At 37.2% G+C, this 19,825-nt stretch overlaps 1 protein-coding gene and 1 long non-coding RNA gene across 2 annotated transcripts; both read right to left on the bottom strand.

The window, feature by feature from the left end:
* Positions 1–2,040: 2,040 nt before the first annotated feature.
* On the bottom strand, positions 2,041–6,284 carry LOC119783923. The gene is made up of 2 exons (XR_005280876.1): positions 5,845–6,284; positions 2,041–2,512 (listed from the first exon to the last, which is right to left on the bottom strand). It is a non-coding gene; the product is annotated as an uncharacterized LOC119783923 (long non-coding RNA).
* A 413-nt stretch (positions 6,285–6,697) lies between these two features.
* vps33a (VPS33A core subunit of CORVET and HOPS complexes) lies at positions 6,698–19,095 on the bottom strand. Its single transcript, XM_038285780.1, has 12 exons — positions 18,943–19,095; positions 16,506–16,571; positions 16,053–16,367; positions 14,850–14,966; positions 14,566–14,740; positions 14,280–14,473; positions 13,930–14,056; positions 12,252–12,319; positions 12,028–12,165; positions 11,812–11,949; positions 11,552–11,720; positions 6,698–7,038 (listed from the first exon to the last, which is right to left on the bottom strand). The coding sequence occupies exons 1-12, from the start codon at positions 19,042–19,044 to the stop codon at positions 6,845–6,847; spliced, it is 1,803 nt and encodes a 600-aa protein (XP_038141708.1). The 5' UTR covers positions 19,045–19,095; the 3' UTR covers positions 6,698–6,844.
* Between the last annotated feature and the right edge of the window lie 730 nt (positions 19,096–19,825).

Here is a 19,825-nt window from a genome sequence, read left to right as displayed (position 1 = left end):
AGATATACTTGGAACTTCCAATTATATTAACTGCAGAATGAAGTTTATCAGCTATAATCTGGGAATAAAACGTATTGTTTTTAATTGAATGTGTATCGTCAGATTGTATTAAAATATATAGTGATTTCATTGGAGTTTAGTTCTTATGATGCACAACGTGTGAACACTTCTGTTGACCGGTATGCAAACTTTTTAATGCAGCTGCAGAGAATAGGAATTTTACTGAAGCAGCATCATCTCACAAAATAAAGAAATCCACAAAATAAAATAAAAAAAATAGAAATCCCACACTACTATTTAATACTTTGCCAAAAAAAAAAAAGAAACACACAGTTTGATGCATTAAAACTAGTTTTCCTTTATAACAATCATATGAATATAATAAACGCTCAAGGTTGGGGCATATAGAGGGAAGTAATGCCTTTGATGCATCACAAATACTCCATGGTTACATACCAGACCCACTTAATGCATTTTTTGCTCAAAATATTACTTTCATCATTCTCTCAATTTTTTATTTAGATCAGAAAACACTAAATGTTGCTTACCTTATAAAATCATCAGACATTAAAACAGCATGGCCTACTAACCTGAAGATGTAATTTTTTTCTGCAGCTCTTTAAAACTTGGGTTTAGATTCTTTAAACTGATAAATATAGGTGTTCCTTGAACAGAGTGACGAGGGACAAAAAATAGACCCTCTGTTTCGTATTTGTACCAAAAAATAAAAATAAGAAAATTCAAATTATGTTATTGACTTCAATAGAAAAGGAATTGGGACACAAAAAGGCTACTGAATTCTGATTTTATTCTTTGAATTTTGACCTTAATCTTAGAATTCTTACTTTAAATCTCAATCAAATGTTAAATTACTGAGCAATCTATCGCCAAATCCCAGGATTGACAATATGATAAGGTAGGAATATTATAAGTAGTCATAATTTTATAAGAATACTTTAGAGATTAAGGTCAGAATTCTGTGACAAAAGTGAGAATTTGTAAAAATTCTGAGATTAAAGTCACAATTAGGATTACTTATATAGCACCAATTCACAAAACATATAATCTCAAGGTGCTTTAGTTTAACCAGGTCATACAATTAGATTGTTTCAAAGTTTTGTATCTAAGGAAAACAGAAACAGAAATCCCTCACACTGAGCATGCATGGAGTGACAGTGGAGAGGAGAGACTTGCTAAAATAAAGTTAGAATTCAGAGATTAAAGTCCCAATTCAGAGATTTTAATCTAAATCCTGAGATTAAAGTCAGAAATCAATACTATTTCTTGTTTTATTGAATGCTTTAAACTGAAAGCATTATGATTGTTAAGGAGATAATTAATGGACCTCAATACTGGGTCTGTTTTGTTTTTTAGTACAGCTTGTTCCTATGGGAAAGGAAGCCTGGATTGGACCATCATCCACCTTGCTGAGATACTAAGAAAAACCATCTGGTTTAAAAGGGTTGCATTGTTGCGTCTGGTGTCTGTCATATTCTTCATGACAAAACTCTGCAAGTTCGGCAAATTTGCTGACCAACCGAGCACAAAACAACATGGCCATTAAAGCTGGTGTTGGTACCACTGATAATATGGGCAGAAGCAGCATCTCCATAAAGCTTGTAGGAGAAGAAGGACATTACATGGCTTGAAATATATTGTTGGACTTCAGAACCATCCATCCATCCGTCCCTCCATCTGTCCTTCCTTCTACCCATCGATCCATCATACCCACTTCTCTGTGGGGTTGTGAGGATGTTGATTTATCAATAAGTTATTTCTAGAAGCCCTGTTTTAAAAACCAATGGAAACAATTCGTTTCAACAGATTGTCAGGAAAACATTTTAAGTTCAGTAACCTTTTGCATTTAAAGGCTTCTCTGTCGCTTCTTTTATTGTAACCTCTTTGTAATTCAGTATTTTCACATTTGATTCTAACAAGTATTATGGTTTCAGAAACAACCTCTTAGATGTTGCTGCATTTTGAAGACCTAATTTGAAAAAGAAAAAAAAAGACAAATTTATTAGAAACATATAAAATATCTATTCACAACCATAGAAACATGTTTAATAGCATCCATTGAAGCTGTCATACAATACATGAATTATAAATTGCAAATGTGATCTCAACATTAACAATCATACATTACGTTGAAGCTGTAAAGGCCAGTTTAAAAAAAACACACAAAACAGAGTCCAAATTAGACATAGAGGAGGAAAATATCACAAATCCTTTTGGCTCTTTCTCTTATTTTCTAGCAACTGCATTAAACATTGACTCCCAGGAGGGCTGGTTCAATCAGTCTCAGCTCTAACTCCAAAAAGAAGACCATTCTTCTTTTTTCTCCTTTCACTTTCCCAATATAAAGTAAGTGGTCCACCTGGCCAGAAGCAAAGCACCAAATATCACTGTGTAGCTGAGGAGAACAAATTTGAGGACTTGTTTGAGTGTCCGAAGGAATCGCATGAACAGAGGTTCCACATCCAGGGGCTTGATCTTCTCATCTCGATTCATCCTGCAACACATATTTTATCATAAGGGAAAAAGAAACATCTTCAAAGGATCATGGAACATCTTGGAGGTCATAACATCAGAAAACAAAATAATTTACCAGAAAACTCCATGATAAATAGTACATACATTAATACACATTTCATTTAAAACTTTATACATTTCCAGACTCAAACTCCTGGATGTTTGAGTCATCTTTTAATAATTATAGCTTTTGTTTATCCTCTTGATATCCACCTTATTTTGGGAAATTCTCACCTATTTTGCATACCCAAATGGAAAAGCCATTAACTTAGGAACTGTAAGCTCAAATTAAATGTATGAGACATTTGAAAACTAACACCTTCTAGTTGGTGGACAGTGAATATATACATGAAAAAACGAGTGAGTAAAACACAGCCCAAGCTGCATCACTTCAAACATGACTCAAAGTTGTTTTTTTATTCTTGAAAATAATAGGTCTGTTTTGAACAGCAGTTATAAAGACATGCTTGCTTGTTTTTGCCGTTTTGTCATGTTTACATTTTGACATGTTGCTATATCTGTGGTAATTGTGCTTTGGTGCTTTCTGTGTCCATAAAATGAACTTGGTGGTTGAATTGTGGAGAATCTAAGCTTTCCAACAATATCTAACATGTCTATATTTGTAAAAATTTTACTGGTGTAATTTTCATGCATTCTGAGTTATTAATTTTAACCGCTGGTGACCCGGTGGGTTTTGAGAGGATATGCACAGAAATTAAACGTAATCATACTGATTCCTACAAAGATGTAAATTCCAATATTCTGACAAAGAAAGATAAAATTCACTTTGTGCTAAATTCATTTTAATTAAGCTGTTTTTTTTAATTCCACCTAATTTTAGTGACTTGATGCATTACAATGACGTGTTAATGATGTGGTTGTGAGAGTAAACATATGTTCATAATATATTCATCTTGTTTGTGAAAATGTAGCCTACCTAACAAGAGGAATTAACCATCCTGACAAATAGAGCTTTGACAGATTTGAGCCTGATCTTTTGTTTAATGACGTTTTCATACATTGTGAAGTTTCCTCTGCATTGTTTTTATGCTTTTTTATAGTGACACTACTTTTTTCTAGCAAGCTTTTACATAGCTGCATGATTTTCTGAACCTTTTAGTACAAAACATTAGCATTTTTTGAAGGTAGACTGTTCTTAAAATGATGCTGAAGTTCTGCTTGGGTAGTTTTATACTGAGTAGCTTCTTTGTTTATGTAGCATCAGGAACTTGTTAAAGCCAGTTTAGTTAGGAATAATTAAAATATTTATTAAAGATATTGAATTTCTGATGTCTGATGCTTTTATTCTGACTTTCAGAGTATAAAATTACAATTTAAATTCTTGGTTTGAGATCTAACCCTCCAAAATTCATCCATGGTTTTAGACGAAGCAAGCAGCAGTGAAAAGGTCCCAGGTTTAAATCCTCACCTGGGGTCTTTCAACTTGAACCTGGCATTTTTTTAAACTCCCGCTCATGGTGAAAAAACATACACTTACTGTTAAGCCACAGTTTCCAAAAAATAAATAAGGATGGCTGAAATAATTAATCCCTTTAATGATGCAGTAAATCATTGACGGTGTAAATGATTGATGGTGTAAATATTAAATACAAATAGCAGTCCTCTAAGCACCAACTCCCCTGCAGTTGGTGGGCCCACTGGGGGAATAGCTTGAGTCATCCCTGGCTAGGTCCCGCAGGGAAGAAGCCCACCACCAAACAATCATCAAATAACTCCTGACCTTGCTCCAGGGTGAGGTCCCGCCTCCATGTTACCAGGCAATATCACATTTCGACCAGGATGAGAATCAGCTCCCCCAAGTCCAAGGCCATGGTTCTAAATCTGAAAATTGGAGTTCATTGATCTGTTGTGTTGGTTTACCTTCCGAGCCTAAACTATGGTCATAAAATCTGGATCAAGACTAAAAGAGATCCCAGATAAGGGGTGGCAAGGCACTCGCCTTAGAGATAGGGTGAAGAGCTCAGGGGGCTGTGAGAGGCTTGGGAGTAGAGCCATTTCCCCTCCACATCGAGTGAATGCCGCAACCTAGTCCTGGATAAAGCAAAAGACAGCCACAATACATTTTCGAAGTTTAGGGTTATGGCCTTCAGCTGCTCAGCTGTCTGTAGGTGTTCAGTTAGTTTCTTTAGCAGAAATGCTACATTACTGCAGGTTTTGTTCTTAATATGAGAATCCGAAAAGGAGGAGGATTCCTAAAGACCTATAAGATCTGGATGCATTGTGTGATAAAAGCGTGTTCAGTGAATAAGCCTTCCATCCATCCATTTTTCTTCACGCTTATTACTGCTGGGGTCACGAGGGGTGCTGGTGCCTATCTCCAGCTGGGTGAGAGGCGGGGTACACCCTGGACAGATGGCCAGTCTAGCACAGTGCAACACAGAGACAAACAGGACAAACAAACATTCAAGCACACACTCACACCTAATGAGAATATAGAGGAGCCAATTAACCTAATGGTCATTTGTTAAAATGTGGGAGGAAGCTGTTGTACCTGGAGAGAACCCATCCATGCACAGGGAGAATAGGCAAACTCCATGCAGAATCGAACAGGAATCGAACATGGAACCCTCTTGGAACAGTGCTACTCACTGCACCACTGTGCGGCCTCTGTAAATATGTGTAGCTGTATTATAAAAGCTTATTAGAAACACTTTAAAAAACAACTTCTACATACAGATAGAGATTTGTGAAACAGAAATGAGGTATAAAATAATTCTTCAAAGTCTGCCCTGAACAGAAACAGATAAGCTCTAGCAAATATCTGATAAAATTTCAAGGGAACATTTTTTATGAGGTTTAAAAAGAGTATAATCAAATATGACGTCAAGATTTTTAATTTGTTTTCGATATTTTTTTGCTTTACAGTAAGTTTCTGTGAGGTTATAGAGTAACAAGGTGTGATTAATAATTTATGTTTAAATTGGACTAAGTGGGTTGCATTGATCCGCTTTGTTTGTGTGCAGTCATCAACAATGTGTTGAACATTGTTCATGTCTTATTTGCAGATAGTCGTAGGATGAAAATCAATGTCAAACACTGAGCTTTTGCAGAGGTTCAGAAATAAGGTAATATGTATTTATAGTTAGAATAAAAGCCATAGCTGAGCTGATATTAAATGTATTTAATGCAGAATACAATACACTGGTATAAACATAAGTTGTTGTTTTTTTTTTAATCAGGAAGAACTATTTAACATATTTATAGTACTGCAAGATAATACTTTATATGCAGCCAGAAAAATACTTAAAAAAAGTCAAAGGTTATATTAGTGTAAAGTAAAAACAATCCTACCTTGATTTTTGCTGGGAGAGAACAAAAGCCGACCAGATGCTGAACTGGTGTCTCTTCTGAAGTTCAACAAAGTGTGTCCAACGTTGTGCGTTTTGAGCCCTTATTGCAGAGGAGGAGCCAAAGGCAAAACAACTGATCTCAAGGATCTAAATCTCCCTGGATTGATCTAATGGGAGTTTACGTCTTCTTTGCACCTGCTCCAAACAGAAAGACAACTGCAAGATTTTAGCAATTGAAGAAAAAACAAATCAACCAAAGCAGCCTCTGAGCTTTTTAGCCAATCAACAAGAGGTAAATTAACTTTGCCTTGACAAGGGTCTTCCAGAAATAAATCTCAGCAGGTCTCTTTCAGTGTACAGTGTAAGGCAAGGAGAAGGTATTGACTGATACAGATATCAAACACCCTCCTGCTGCACAGTTATCCTCTACCGGAACATGGAGCAAATGGCCTCCTAATTAAATCAGCGTCCTGCTCTGTCAAATCATGGGCCGCCATGGGCTGAGCTCTCCAGACAGCGCAGGGCTATTATCGGCTGATCGGGAGGCCTGTTACTGTGCTAATTGCTCCTTCAGAGAGCAGGATCACTGCTGACGGATACACTGGCTTAAAAAAAAAAAAAAAAACTCTAAACAGGACAAATGGCCAAGCAGGTGTTGAATACTGTTTTATTTACCGTTGTTCTTCAGCAAAAGAGACGACAAAAAAAAAAAATCTTCAAATGCAAATGAAATTGCATCATTATTCACAGATCTGATCCTTGACAATGCATATAAATATATATATATACAGTATATCTGTGGTTGAGCAACCACGTAACAATAAAATAAAGTGTGAAGGAAGTGGAAGCATTAATCCAGATTTATCTTGTAAGATTTATTGATGACAGATCTTGACTGCATGTCAAGCTGAAAACATTCACACTATGACGGTCTCTTAGCATGGGCAGATTTTTCTCTGGTGGACGGGAATGTGTTGTAGCTTGCTGTATATCCCGGAGACTCAGGAAGTCTGGGATTGTGGTCGGTCCATGAGGGATTTCATCCAGTTTGTGCCATTGATGAGCTTTGTGGTGGCTATGATGTACTCCATCCCGCTGTCTTCCATCTGAGAGAGGAAACGCAGAGCGGCTATTTCTGCATACGTCACCCCACCCAGGAAGAAAACCAGCGTGGTTCGGTTTTCCCCCTGTTGGCCTGAGAAATCAAGCAGGAAAATTTAATCAAAGGTAGAAAAGGAGGGGAAAAAAACAAAACGTGTATCGAGATCATCAATCATATCCAGTCCTACCAACCAAACTGTTCTTGTCACATTAATACCACAAAGTTTGAAGGCATCTAATTAGTCAATAAGTGTATAATTCATTCTTAGCATAAGTCCAGCAGCTATAGAAAGGCCTCATAGTTTTGGAAAAGTAGTAAACAAATAGAATCATAAAAAGAAAAGAACCCAGAAGACAGATTAGAGATAAAGTTATGGATTCTAAAATAATATGCCAAACTTTGAACATAACATATTTAAAAGTAAAGTGTATTATGCAAAAAATAAAAGACTGCACAAACTGCAAATCTACCTATGAAAAAAAATCTATGCTGAATGGAAGACAAAGAATCATTTATGTTGTAGTTTACCACAAAAAAAAAAAAAAAATTACGAGACGCAGCAAAAATATGGAAGAAGGTGCTCTTGTCAGAGAAGAACAGAACGAGACATTTTATCCTACATGCAAGGAAAAATAACCCAGCAGCACATTATCTAAGTAGGTCAAACCTGATGGGAAGATTGATAGTTAAATACAGGAAAATCTGTAAAAGGCAAACGAGACTGGTTTTGTTGTTATTATTGGTTGGTATTATTCTACCAAAATGGTTGGTATTATTCTATTAAAACAATTAATAAATAGAAAAACTCTGGGTGATTGCAGACCTCCGACAAGCAGCAAAGGTCTGCATTTCCCCCGACATATGGAGACTTGACCTTAAGTTAAATACCTGTATTCACAAAATCTTTCAAACAATTACTGGATCCAGGTGGTGATCCAGATCCTCACTAAATGTAATGGATTGTTCTTTGGACTGAGACGCCCCTTTGGTAAAATCTGTTCATAACTTTATAAGTTATCCTGTACACAGACGGACAGAGGGACAAATGCTCCTAAAAACATAACCTTGGCAGAGATAATAAACACAAAGGAGGAGCTGCAGTAGAACAAGTTAGATGGAAATTGATTTATATTCTACAACTACTACCACTATTCTACAAAATATGCAAAGAGTAGTTTTGTTCTATTACATTAAACCCACTTCACACATACACACAATACAAACACTGCTAAGATCCAAGTGATAATGATTACTAAAACATCAAGCAGCCATATTCGCCTAAATTAAAATTTTCTATTATCACCTCTACAAATCAATTGTAAGGCATGTAAGAACAAGTCAGCCATCTGATACCCAAGCTCACACTTCTAATTAGCTCATTTTAAACCAAGCATCTAATCAAAAACAATATTTAGATTTTCTCTGGCGTCTAACATACACAGATTCCAGGTCCCAGCGTAAAAGCCTTCTGTTCATACATGTTCTAAGCTCTCTTCTCTTTACTGTGTACACAGGGGGAACCAAACACTGATGGCTACTCTGGTGGATTGTCAGGTCTCAGCCATCAATCTTCCACTGCTCAGCATTTAGCTTCACCAACACAAAGTCTGTTTCTTATCTACGCAGAGCAGGCAGACCACTGTTTTCATTCTGTGACGAGCAGCAGGGCGAGCGGCGGCCCGGCAACACGGTTTTTGTCTCAGCACCGTAATTCAAGGTTCAACTTTGGGGTTTTGCTTTTTAACCAAGCTGGATTACAGTGTTTACTTTTACAGGAAACCAAATAACACAAATGTGTTCAAGAGAAAACAACAGATAAGCGCACAAACACAGCCTACAGACATGGCTATTATTTTAATTAAACAATTAAATGAACAATAATTCAACTGCTGATCTGCATCTATAAAGCATTTTTATGAAGCCTGTCAAATCTATAGCTAGTTCTTCTATTTTATCTATTAAGGTGTAATTCAGTATTAGTAAAGGCTTCTTTCTTAGGAGGTATTAAGATTAAAAACCCATTTGTTTAGAGCTGCCTTTGAATATTGAAGTTAAACTGTTAACTGAGGTATGATTATAAGGTTGAGGTCCAACAGTTTTATTTGGTTTACTACCTGCTTTTATCACGTTTTTATCTCCATTTGATTTTATTCTGCCTCTATTTTATTGTTTAATTCGTTTAATGCACGTTGAATTGTTGTTGGACTGTGCGAAACAAATAAACCTGCCTTGCATTGAAACGATCTCTATATAAGAGTTTACTTTCTGGACAGTTTAAAGCTTAGATACAGATCAGGGTTCCTCACTGAATGGTGAACATTAAGCATATTTTCCTCCCTTTTATATTTATTTTACCTGAAAATTTCAGTACATGACGGTAATATTTAGGGAATCTAAGATGAGAAAAGGAAATATTTTGTGAAAGTTAAGTTAAGGTATACGAGCAGAAGCTCTGTAAGGAGAACTGAAATCAAGCAACATTAACATACCAGCTGTAAGCACATTTAAAGCGCTCTTCTTCTGCATTATCTAATAACTAGTGGAACAAAAACGCTAATAAAAAACCCCAAAACAATAAACAAAAGCTTAATATGAGATGGAAACTTAATTTTTAATGAATACAATGCTTTGATGGAAGCAAAAAACCAGAGGCATTACTTTCTTTCATGAGTATTTATTGTTTCAGATAGGGATGCACGATATAATCGGCCCCTTATCGGTATCGGCCTTAAAACTGAATATCGGACATCGGCCACCCCACCGATATTTAACCCGATATTTGATCAGCTTCTGAGTTTCTACTTCTTCTTCCTCAAAAACTTCTTTTTTACAGACTTAAAAACTTCTAAAGACGACGGAAAAAATATTGATACATTAAAATATCCCAATATCTTCATATGCTGATATATTGCCATTTAAAAACACCATATCAATCTCTTTTACTAATAAAATATTGCTATATGTCATCGTTATGCTACGAAATCCCCCGAAAATTCACGAAATTTTGCCATATTTTTATATTTTGATATATTGACGTGGTATCGATCTATTTTACTAACAAAATCTCACAAGAATTTGCAAAATATCACGAGAGTTTGTAACAGAACGATGAAATTTCACGAGATTTTGAAAGTAAAATAGATCGATACCGCGTTTTTAAAAATCAATTTGATATCAGCATATGAAAATATATTTGAGTATATTATTTTGTCAGAAATGGATAACAAAACTGCTATTTTCAATGACTACTTATTTTTGTCCAGCTTTAACATCGGTATCGGTTATCGGCTACATGAGTTTTAAAATATCGGCATATCGGATATCGGCTAAAATCCCAATATCGTGCATCCCTAGTTTCAGAGTCTAGGTAGAATCTGGCTGCCAGATTTGACCCAATGTCGTCTCATCTTGGAAACAGCTGAGTCCCGTAATGGAGTACTTTTAGGTCATTAACAATTTAATGTTTCATTGTCGCTGTGGGGCTCTTGGGCCACTGACTTGCGATCAATGCAGAAAACAATCCCTTGTCAGAGCAAATGTTATATTTATCTGTAATCATCTGAATGCTGCCACAAGAATACACAGGTGAAGATGATATTGAAAGCCTTGTAATTACATCGAAATTGTTTCCTTGTTTTCTATTTTTTTGCTAACTTAAGGGCTAGTTATACTCCCGCAGCAGTGTGTCGCAGTGAGCTTATAGTGGCTTATAGTATAAACCAGCCTTTAGTTCACATTTTAATTAGCAACATAAGTGAAATGCTTTACGTCACAAAAGTATTTCCACCGCTTGAACCTTTTCAAATGTATCCCGTCACAACAATAAAATAAAGTGAGTTTTATCAGGTGATGAACCAATAAAAAGTAGTGCATCATCCAGATGTGGCTTTAAGGATAAAAACGTGCATCTGTATTCAGATCCCCTGAGACAGAACGCTGCTGACAACACTGTGTATCACTGTAGGTATAGCATGTTATCAGGAAGGGAGCTTTCCATTACACGTTTTTTTCCTCCACATATTTGCAATAAGCAAATATGCAATAATCCATTTAGGTAATTTATGCAAAAACCCTCTTCCACCACATCTCACCTCTAACACCTTCATGGCTTGTTGCACAAAACTCAGTGCTTTTTTGCAGTAATTCAGCAACCTTGCTTTTGCTCCATAAAAGGTCAGATTTGTTGAGTCCCTAACTAGTTGTTATCCTCCCTGCAGATGCTTCTTCCTCCAGCATGACCATCTTGGCTGTTTCTTTGATAAGTGCCTTCTTTCTTACTTTAAAGCTGTGCCACACTGTTCAATTTTCAATCAGGAATGAAACAGAAATCCATAAAATAAAGAAGTGTAGAGATTTTGTTTTAAAGCTTAAACCATAGCTTAATTTCCACATAACTTTATTGCTGAGCTTTTTTTTTTTTTTTACCAGCTTGATTTGTTACAATAAGTTTATTGAATGGTGCAGAGCTACAAAATGCTCTGACACACCGCGCTTGAAAACCTGTATTTTGACTCTTTATCTGTCTTTCTCTTTCCTTCATTAAAATCTAGATGAATTGAAAATAATCCCAGGGTAAAGTCAATCCCCATTTCACCCTGACTCTTACGTTTCTTATGAAGTCCAGATGGGAGCTGCTGCCTCTCCTCGAAGTGAGGACCTGGGAGCATCTTTAGGACCTCTTCGATGCTACGCCATCCTGGTCTCGCCAGCACCTGAGTCAGTCGGATGCTGAGTGGAGCGTAGCCGCTGTACACGTACGAGATGTCATTCGGGTTCTGAGGACATCAACATACAGATATTAAAGGCCTACTCTTTAAAGCTACATGAGTTTGATCGTCACTTTTTCTTTTCTTCTCATTCACTGACCTGCTCGTTCGCGTCTTCCATCCACAGTTTAAGAGTCTTTCTGATAGTTGGGTAGTTATTTCTTGAAGCTGTCTGCGGCTTTAAAAGACCCGCCTTCTCCAAGTTGCTCAATGTTAGTATATGCTCATAGCCATACGTCTAGAAAAAAAAGAAAGAAACCCTTTTAGCACAACAGAATAAGGATTTTAAAATCCTTTTTTTTTTATCTAACCCCACCTGGAGGATCTCCCTCTTGTAGTAGTCCAGAACCTTCTGCTTGAGGCCATTGTTACAGACTGACTGCATGCACACCAGGCGCAGAATCTTGATCAGCGGATCCTTTTGGGCGATGCTGTCCTCTATGTATGTGTTCACCTGGAAAGTGGAGTTTGTCACAACAATTATGAGACTTCAGGGTCAATTTGGCACAAGCAGAAGCATGAAAATAAGGTTTATTTTACCTTGTCTGTGTCAACACCAGTCATAAACTCCTGCTCCACTGTCAGATTATCAAAGAAGGCCTCTGATGCTGAAACAAATAATCATCAGATTTTAACTCATGCTTTCACGTCAATACAACCAAAAAGTTACTTGGTTTAATTACCTTCTGTACAACACCCAATATTAGACATCTTTTTTTTTTTTTTTTATTCTTAAAGAAACATTTTTTAAATACTTTTATGAAATATACCAACAGAAACCACTGCAAAAGAAGCATTTAAAACATGCGGAATAAAGGTTTATTTGGCCTTCTTCACGCAGATAACCTTCAGCTGTTACATTCTTACACACCCTCCCGTTCCCTCAGGTCAGCTGATCAGTTGCTTCTGAGGGTCCCAAAGACAAAATTCAAGCTCAGAGGGGACCGTGCTTTTTCTGTGGCAGCTCCTAAGCTATGGAATGATCTGCCTCTGAGCATTAGACAGGCCCCTTCTCTTGCTATTTTTAAGTCCCTTCTTAAGACTCGTCTTTTTCCTTGGCTTTTGGCACAGTTTGAGAGGTTTTACTTTGTTTTATTCTGTTTGTATACTAATATGTATTTTATACTCGATCTTTTCTATTTTATTATTTTATTTTATGATTGTGTAAAGATCCTTGCCAGTGCATAAAGTGCTTCATAAATAAAGTTGGTATGGTAACACATTTTCTTTAGTCACTATATTATTTTCTGCCAGAACACAAGTAGAAAACACAGAAAGCAGGTCTAATCTGCAAAACTGAGCTGTCTGGAAAACAAAGTTTTTGATACACATATTTGACAACAAACTAACATAGATCAACCTGTACACATTTTTCCCACAAAGCATCACATGGGGTTGCAGCTAGAGCTGCAAATAACGCTTATTTTGCAAATCGAATAATCTGACGATAATTTTTTCCATTAATCGATTTTTTAATCGCATAGCCAAAAGGTTCCTTAAAGAAGACGTTTTACTAAATTGAACCAGATTAAAACATTTCCAATTGAGGAGTTCTGAGCATATTGACAGAAATTTTTTTTTTTTTATCTTAAATGCAAAATGTTTATATATATTTTTTTTTACAATCTTGGTATAATTACCCTTCTAAACAGGTCACTCTGTCAGCTAAAGGCACGTTTTAGAGTCTTTATACTCCAGTTAAGGATTAATCGATTACTAAATTAGTTAAATAATCGATTAATCCCGATGAATTGTTCCAGCCCTAGTTGCAGGACTAACTGTCGAGATACTTGTCTTCAGTAGGAAACAGAAAACTGGTTAGATTGATTCGATGGTAGAAGCTAAATTCAGTAAACTTGAGGAAAAACCTGCTAGAAGCGGCACATGATGGGGACAGGGGCTGATGTTTGAGCAGGATGGCGGTAAGAGCCAAGAGCTACTGTAGAAAAAGTTGGCAGTTTGGCCCAATCAAAAGCCAGACTACTTGAAAAACTAAAACTAATGTTGAATGACCATCTATTACAACAAATCCCAATAAAATTTAAAAAAATGGGTGATTTCAAAATGAAAAAACAAACTAAATAAAGACAACTAAAAGTGTATGAAAACTTTAAAGAAACTATAAGTGTGCTACTGGATTTTCAGATGCCAAAAGTGTAAAAGTGACAAAAATACCCATTTCAGTTTGAAGCTTGCTTCCATGGCGATATATACATACTTGTTATATCTTTAACCAGCTCAGCAATAGAGGTGTGGTTAGCCAGTGAGCTTCGTGCTGCCTGCATGTGAGGCAACTGAGACACGAACTGCTTTATCTCGCCAACTGTTTTAGCATTATGGCGTTCCTGGAACATAGAAAAGAAGGAGAGCAAGATATTTATTTTCCATCGATCTTGTTTTCATGTAAAGCTCGCTTTTTAATGTTACTATTTTGTAAAACTGTTATAAACTTGTAACAACTGATAACATTAAAAAGCGAGCTTTACATACTTCTCTGGCTGTTTTTGTAAGCATTAAATTCTCCTACGTTGTAATACAAGCAAAATAGAGCTGAAGCTAAAAACTTACCTCAAAGGCTGCTGATATAATTTTGGCTTTTTTGCTAAGTGCTGCACCAACAGCATTGAAGTTTTTGTCACGGATTTCAGCGTACAGCTCCTCAGCTGAGTTCAGTTGCAACTTCTTGGGCTCTGTGGGCAGATCTTTACTACCTTCACCTTGCTTCTTTTGTGCAAACTTTTCAGGAGGTAGCTTGACATAGCCTGTAAAAGATAAAAAAAAAAAACAGCTATTATATTTCATACCACTGTAATCCTCCCAAGCTCTAAGCTAGCTTAAATAAGCATTTTCTGACCATTATGAATTCCATAGATCTCATCAATAAGACCCTCGTAGGTGAGCTGTGTTGCAAGAGGGGTCAGCAGGTCAACATTACGGTCCAGGAGAAGAAGGGTATCGAAGACAGGGAGGATCTGATTCTGAATGCCGGCAAACTCTCTCTTCATCCGCAACATCATGTTTGCCACATGCTGGGGAAACACAGAACAGTACTTTTCAACAAAACGCTATGATGCACATCTCTAAACATCCAGTCAGATGATTCAATTCTGCACAAATCTTTACGTTAAAGACACTTACCCGTGCGCAGTCTCCTTTCCCAAATATCTGAGGGATGGTACCATAGAGGGCCTGTAAGGTCATGAGGCCTTTGGCTGTGTGGTACAAACTGGTCTGGTCATTTTCTAAGTAGCACTCCTAAACAAAAACAACAAAAAAAATCTTGGTAAATTGGCTCACCGGGAGGAGGCCGGACCCAGGACAGTGACTATGTTTCTCCGCTGGCCTGGAAGCGCCTTGGGATTCCCCCGGAGGAGCTGGCCGAAGTGGTTGGGGAGAGGGACGTCTGGGCCTCTCTACTGAAGCTGGTACACCCACGACCCGAGCCCCGATAAGCAGAAGAAGATGGATGGATGGATAATGGAAGATTTTCGCAGACTTTTGAAAATACCCGCCCACTCCACTTGAAAAAAAAATACACATGCACAATCCTGTACCCGCTCCTGAATGGAACGGCTATTAAATGCGTGCGAGAGCATGCACAAGTCCATTTCTTATGGAGGATCACTTATTTTGATGATCCACCCATAAAAAGAACATCCTCCACTATACCTTTAATTTATAGGAAACCTAAATTTGTGAGGATGCACTAAAACATTAACCTGACTCCGCCAGATGGATTTGCTCTGCGTATCCATCTGGAAACCTTCCGTAGAAGTAATTTTGGGAAGGGGCGAAAATACTGGTTAGCTGATTGGCCTATGTTGGTGATAGATGGGCCAAATAAACCAATCAGATCAACGAAGCATATGATGTACTAACAGAGCGACGATGAAAACACAACCACAAGCCAGGCTATTCTTGCCGAAACCAGTCGGGAGAAGAGCAAAAACATCTTTTCCTCTGAGAAAAGCCTCCAGAGCAGTGTTTTGCTCTTCTTTCAGTGAAGAAATACTCTGAAATTCTGATAAAACTTGCTCGATAGCCACGCTAACGCTAGTTTCATCGGCTGAAGCCGCCATGTTCTTTAGACTGAACTGTCGCACTTCTCGTTGCGTCACACCTCAACCCGCCTCAAAGCCAACGCTGATTGGACGTTCGTTTGGTGAACGGCTCCAAATTTTCTTTAACGGAGAGTCTCCAGACTGATTAGCGAGTGAAATCTTGAAAGCTCGCGAGATCAGGATGGTCTCACGAGGCTACTAAAACATAGAGACTATGAGGTTTTAAAGAAAAGTTAGTATTATTGTCGTGGATGCAGCAGCATATGCAGGGTGAGCTCACCCTAAAAGCACTTTCATACTCCATGGAGAGCAGGTCACCATCAAACGGAATCAGGTCCAGGATATACTCATCGATGTTGACGAAGGAGCCCAGCACTCCCTGCTCCTTCAGCCGCTGTTCGCACAGCATGCTGCGCCGGGGCACGAACAGAATGTGAAAATCACGTGCTGGATGCATCTTGTCTTCACTAAATATATTCTCAGCAATGATGTCCATAAGTTCCAGCCTGGGACGGACAAAGAAGATGATGTTTTTCACATCAGCAGGGGGGAGTCTGCCACCCTTCAGGGTAAACATCTTTTCCACTTCATGTTCCTAAAAACACAAAGGGTGTAAATTAAAACCATGGCTTCAGTGAGCAACAAGTCATTAAAATATCAACAGAATTAGATGTGAACTTTTGGGGTTTGGTGAGTTAAAGTTTACATATTAATTTACAGATGAGGTACTTACCTTAAGCAAAGAATACTGAGCTATCAGACCAAAAGGTCCAGTCAGGTACTCATCCCAAACTATGGCCTGAAAAGCATGAGAATGTGTTACTATGCAAGCTGGATGTTTCTATGCACTCAACATGACATGACAGCCACCATGTTTTAGGATGCTTTAAGATGCATTTGGGCTGCTTTTGTTTAAGGTGCACAGTTTTAAATTATAGATTTACCAAAATATAGTAGTACAATCGAAAGTGATAAAATGGGACTAAACCGATCGCACATAAACTAAAGAGTGTCTAGCAATCAAGAAGAGCTTGGCATGATTCCAGGCAGATATTTGATCAATCTTCTGTTAGGGAAAGGGAGATTTAATCGAAATGATTTGGTTAAACAGTTTCAAATCCACACATTTTCAATAGGGTGTAAGCCATGGCCTTTCCACTAGGGCAGGGGTCTTCAAAGTTTTCCAGGCCAAGGACCACCAAACTGATGGCAAGATGGAACGGGGAACCCCTAAGAAATTGTGTTACATTAAACTGGTCCTATAGTCACTCTATTACAGATGGAGTCATGTAACGAAAGTAATTTCTCCCTGTGATTATTAAAGTATTTCTGATTCTGATTCCTGGTTGATGGGACAGGTATTGTGAATGAAACGATGCCCAGCTTGAAAGAGCTCCTGTGTGTCGCTGAATGTGTGCATTGATCATGGGCAGTTCTAGAAAGGGGCCAACAGGGGCCAGTGCCCCTGTAGATCATGTTATAGCCCCTGTACTAAAGACATAATACTCAGAGAAATTCTAATTTGGGCTGGAACAGACATGATTACTGATAGGTCCTTTGGATCCTTTTCATTTTTTTCTTTACAAATTCTGTTTTACTTATTATTTAAAAACAATAAGGCGATAGCTTCAGTGGTGTTGAGATACGAATCAGGTTTTCTTCTGCTCAATGTTTTTTTCAAAACAAATTGCTATAATTTTTATGGCTGAATTTATCAGTTTTTCTTGAGTTCTAATTCAGATTTCAGAGAAAAACAATAATTTTAATATAAATCAGGTCAAAAATATGTAAAATTCCTAATTCATGAATGTTTATTGATCCAATAGGAAGTAGAATTTTAATAATTAAACCTAATTAAATAGAAATTTCATTTCATGCAGCTCTCTTAATATATTTGAATGCCTTTTCTGTTCCCCCATGAAAACACGCTGGACCCCCTCATACATTTGGTCTAGAACAGCCACTGGTGTCGAATTCATGTGTATTTAAAGACATTTCAATTAGTGGAAAAAATTGTAGGGGGGAATATAAAAAAAAAAAACTAACAAAGCAAAACTTTAGTGACCTCCAAGCAATACCTCTGTGGACCCTCTAAGGGTCACGGACCCTCTGTTGAAGACCTCCGCATTAGGGTAATGGATGAATACTTTATTCTTTTCAAAAACTAGAATATGTAGAAGTACATGCTGCTGTCCACAATGAAGTTAGTTCAATGTCAAGTGGCCACAGGTTTAGAAATAGGAGCCTGCTCCAAAACCATCATCATCCTTTTATTTTTCAAATAAAAAAAAAAAGGATTTATGGTTAAACTACAAAGCTATTTCTATCTCAGCACAATGTCAGGTGTCTTTTTTTTTTTGATGGACTCTTGGTAGGGGAAGCTTTCCAACCTCAAAGGGCACAGAATGGAATGTGAAGCACGGTGGTGGTAGAATCATAACGAGGCTCTTCAGTTGTTTGCACAGAGATAATGTTTTTTGCCTTTTGTTCTGTGCATTAATAAATTTTTAGGCATTTGGCCAGAACCTCAATATAATTAAAAAACTTTTTTTTTTTCTCTCTCATTTTCAAGGGATGGTTAGCAACCCTATGCACATCTGTTACAAAAGCGTTAAACAGTAAGAAAAAACCTTACTACTGTTCTGACAAATTCATGATTGAAAGCACAGATAAAATGCTGAATATAGACAGATAAAGCAGACTGAAATAAAGCGTCTGAAATAAGTCTTATCTCCAATCTTTAAGAAAATATATTGGACTTGGTGCAACTAAAAGGACGTTTTTAACCGAATGGTAGGCTTAAGATTCGAATAAACGTACACCTAAGTGAATGCAAATAGGAAAAGGTTTTATCTTAAAAAATAGGAAGTAAGAAAGCAGTTAATATGAAAGCTGATTAGCCAGGTTCTGTCACTCTATAAACTCGTATAATCCCTGAAAAACGTATTTGAATTAATATAATTCAGAATAAACTTGTTTAACTAAAAACTGTGCAGCGAAAAGCGATTAATGCCGTACAGGCTTGGTTCTGTGATGTCAGAGGAGATAAAACTGCTCAGTTATGTTTCATTTAGCATCTTAGTTGGAATCTGAAGGGAGACATCCAAACACAACATTCTGTATTTTTCTTTTGTTTAACCGCATTAAACGGCTGCGGAAGAGTTTCTCACCTTAGTTCCTGCACATTTGTCCAAAAATTCTCGAAGCTCTTTTCGTGCCGCTTCTCTCAAGATGTTTAAATTAACTCTGCCGTAGGACAGATGGGCCGCCATTTTTTCCTTCAACAACAACAACCTACTGAAGTCAGGTGACTCCAGCAGGAAGTCTTCTTCTTCCTCTTTGTTAGATTGGCGGATTGTAAACAACTACTAGGCGCATACCGCCACCAACTGTACATGAGTGTGTAGCTCTATAGTTCCACCTACTATATTCTATTTTTTTATTTTTATGTTATGTAAAAATAAAAACAATGCTTTGTTAATAATCAAAATTTCCTTTAATACTCCATTCTCTCCATTGTTGTTAAAAGAAAAAGTCTCCCTTTTTCTATAATTACTTTCCTCATCTTCTCTCTTTCCAGCAGGAAGTCAAGATTTTCTTCTTCTTCTTTTCTATTATTACGGATCGCAAGCAACTTTAAGTTTAATACCACCACCTACTGTACGTGAGTTTGTACCAACATGACTTCACATCAAATTCTATTTTTTTTTTTATTTTGTATTCTGTATTTATGAACCAGAAAGGGAGAAAATTAGAAGAATGGTTGGAAGGACAGGCCAAGAATGGAGTCTTAAAGGAATATTGGGAAATGAAAAAATATAAATGATATTTACAGATTAAGGAAAGCATTATTTATTTATCTTCAGAATACAACATAAAAATATAGAATTTGATGTAAAGTAATGTTGCTACACACTCGTGTACCGTAGGTGGCGGTATGCACCTTGAAGTTGTTTGTAATCCTCCATAATAGAAATGAAGAAGAAGAAGAGGGGGGGGGGGGGGGTCTTTCAGTAAGCGAGCGGTCAAGATAGTTCACACCCTGTTCCAATC

Source organism: Cyprinodon tularosa, unplaced genomic scaffold, assembly GCF_016077235.1.
Source record: "Cyprinodon tularosa strain WSP-4 unplaced genomic scaffold, ASM1607723v1 ctg214, whole genome shotgun sequence".
In the NCBI taxonomy this organism is placed as follows: Eukaryota; Metazoa; Chordata; class Actinopteri; order Cyprinodontiformes; family Cyprinodontidae; genus Cyprinodon; species Cyprinodon tularosa.
The sequence above is the reverse complement of the archived record's forward strand: the minus strand, read 5'-3'. Positions and strand labels throughout refer to the sequence as shown.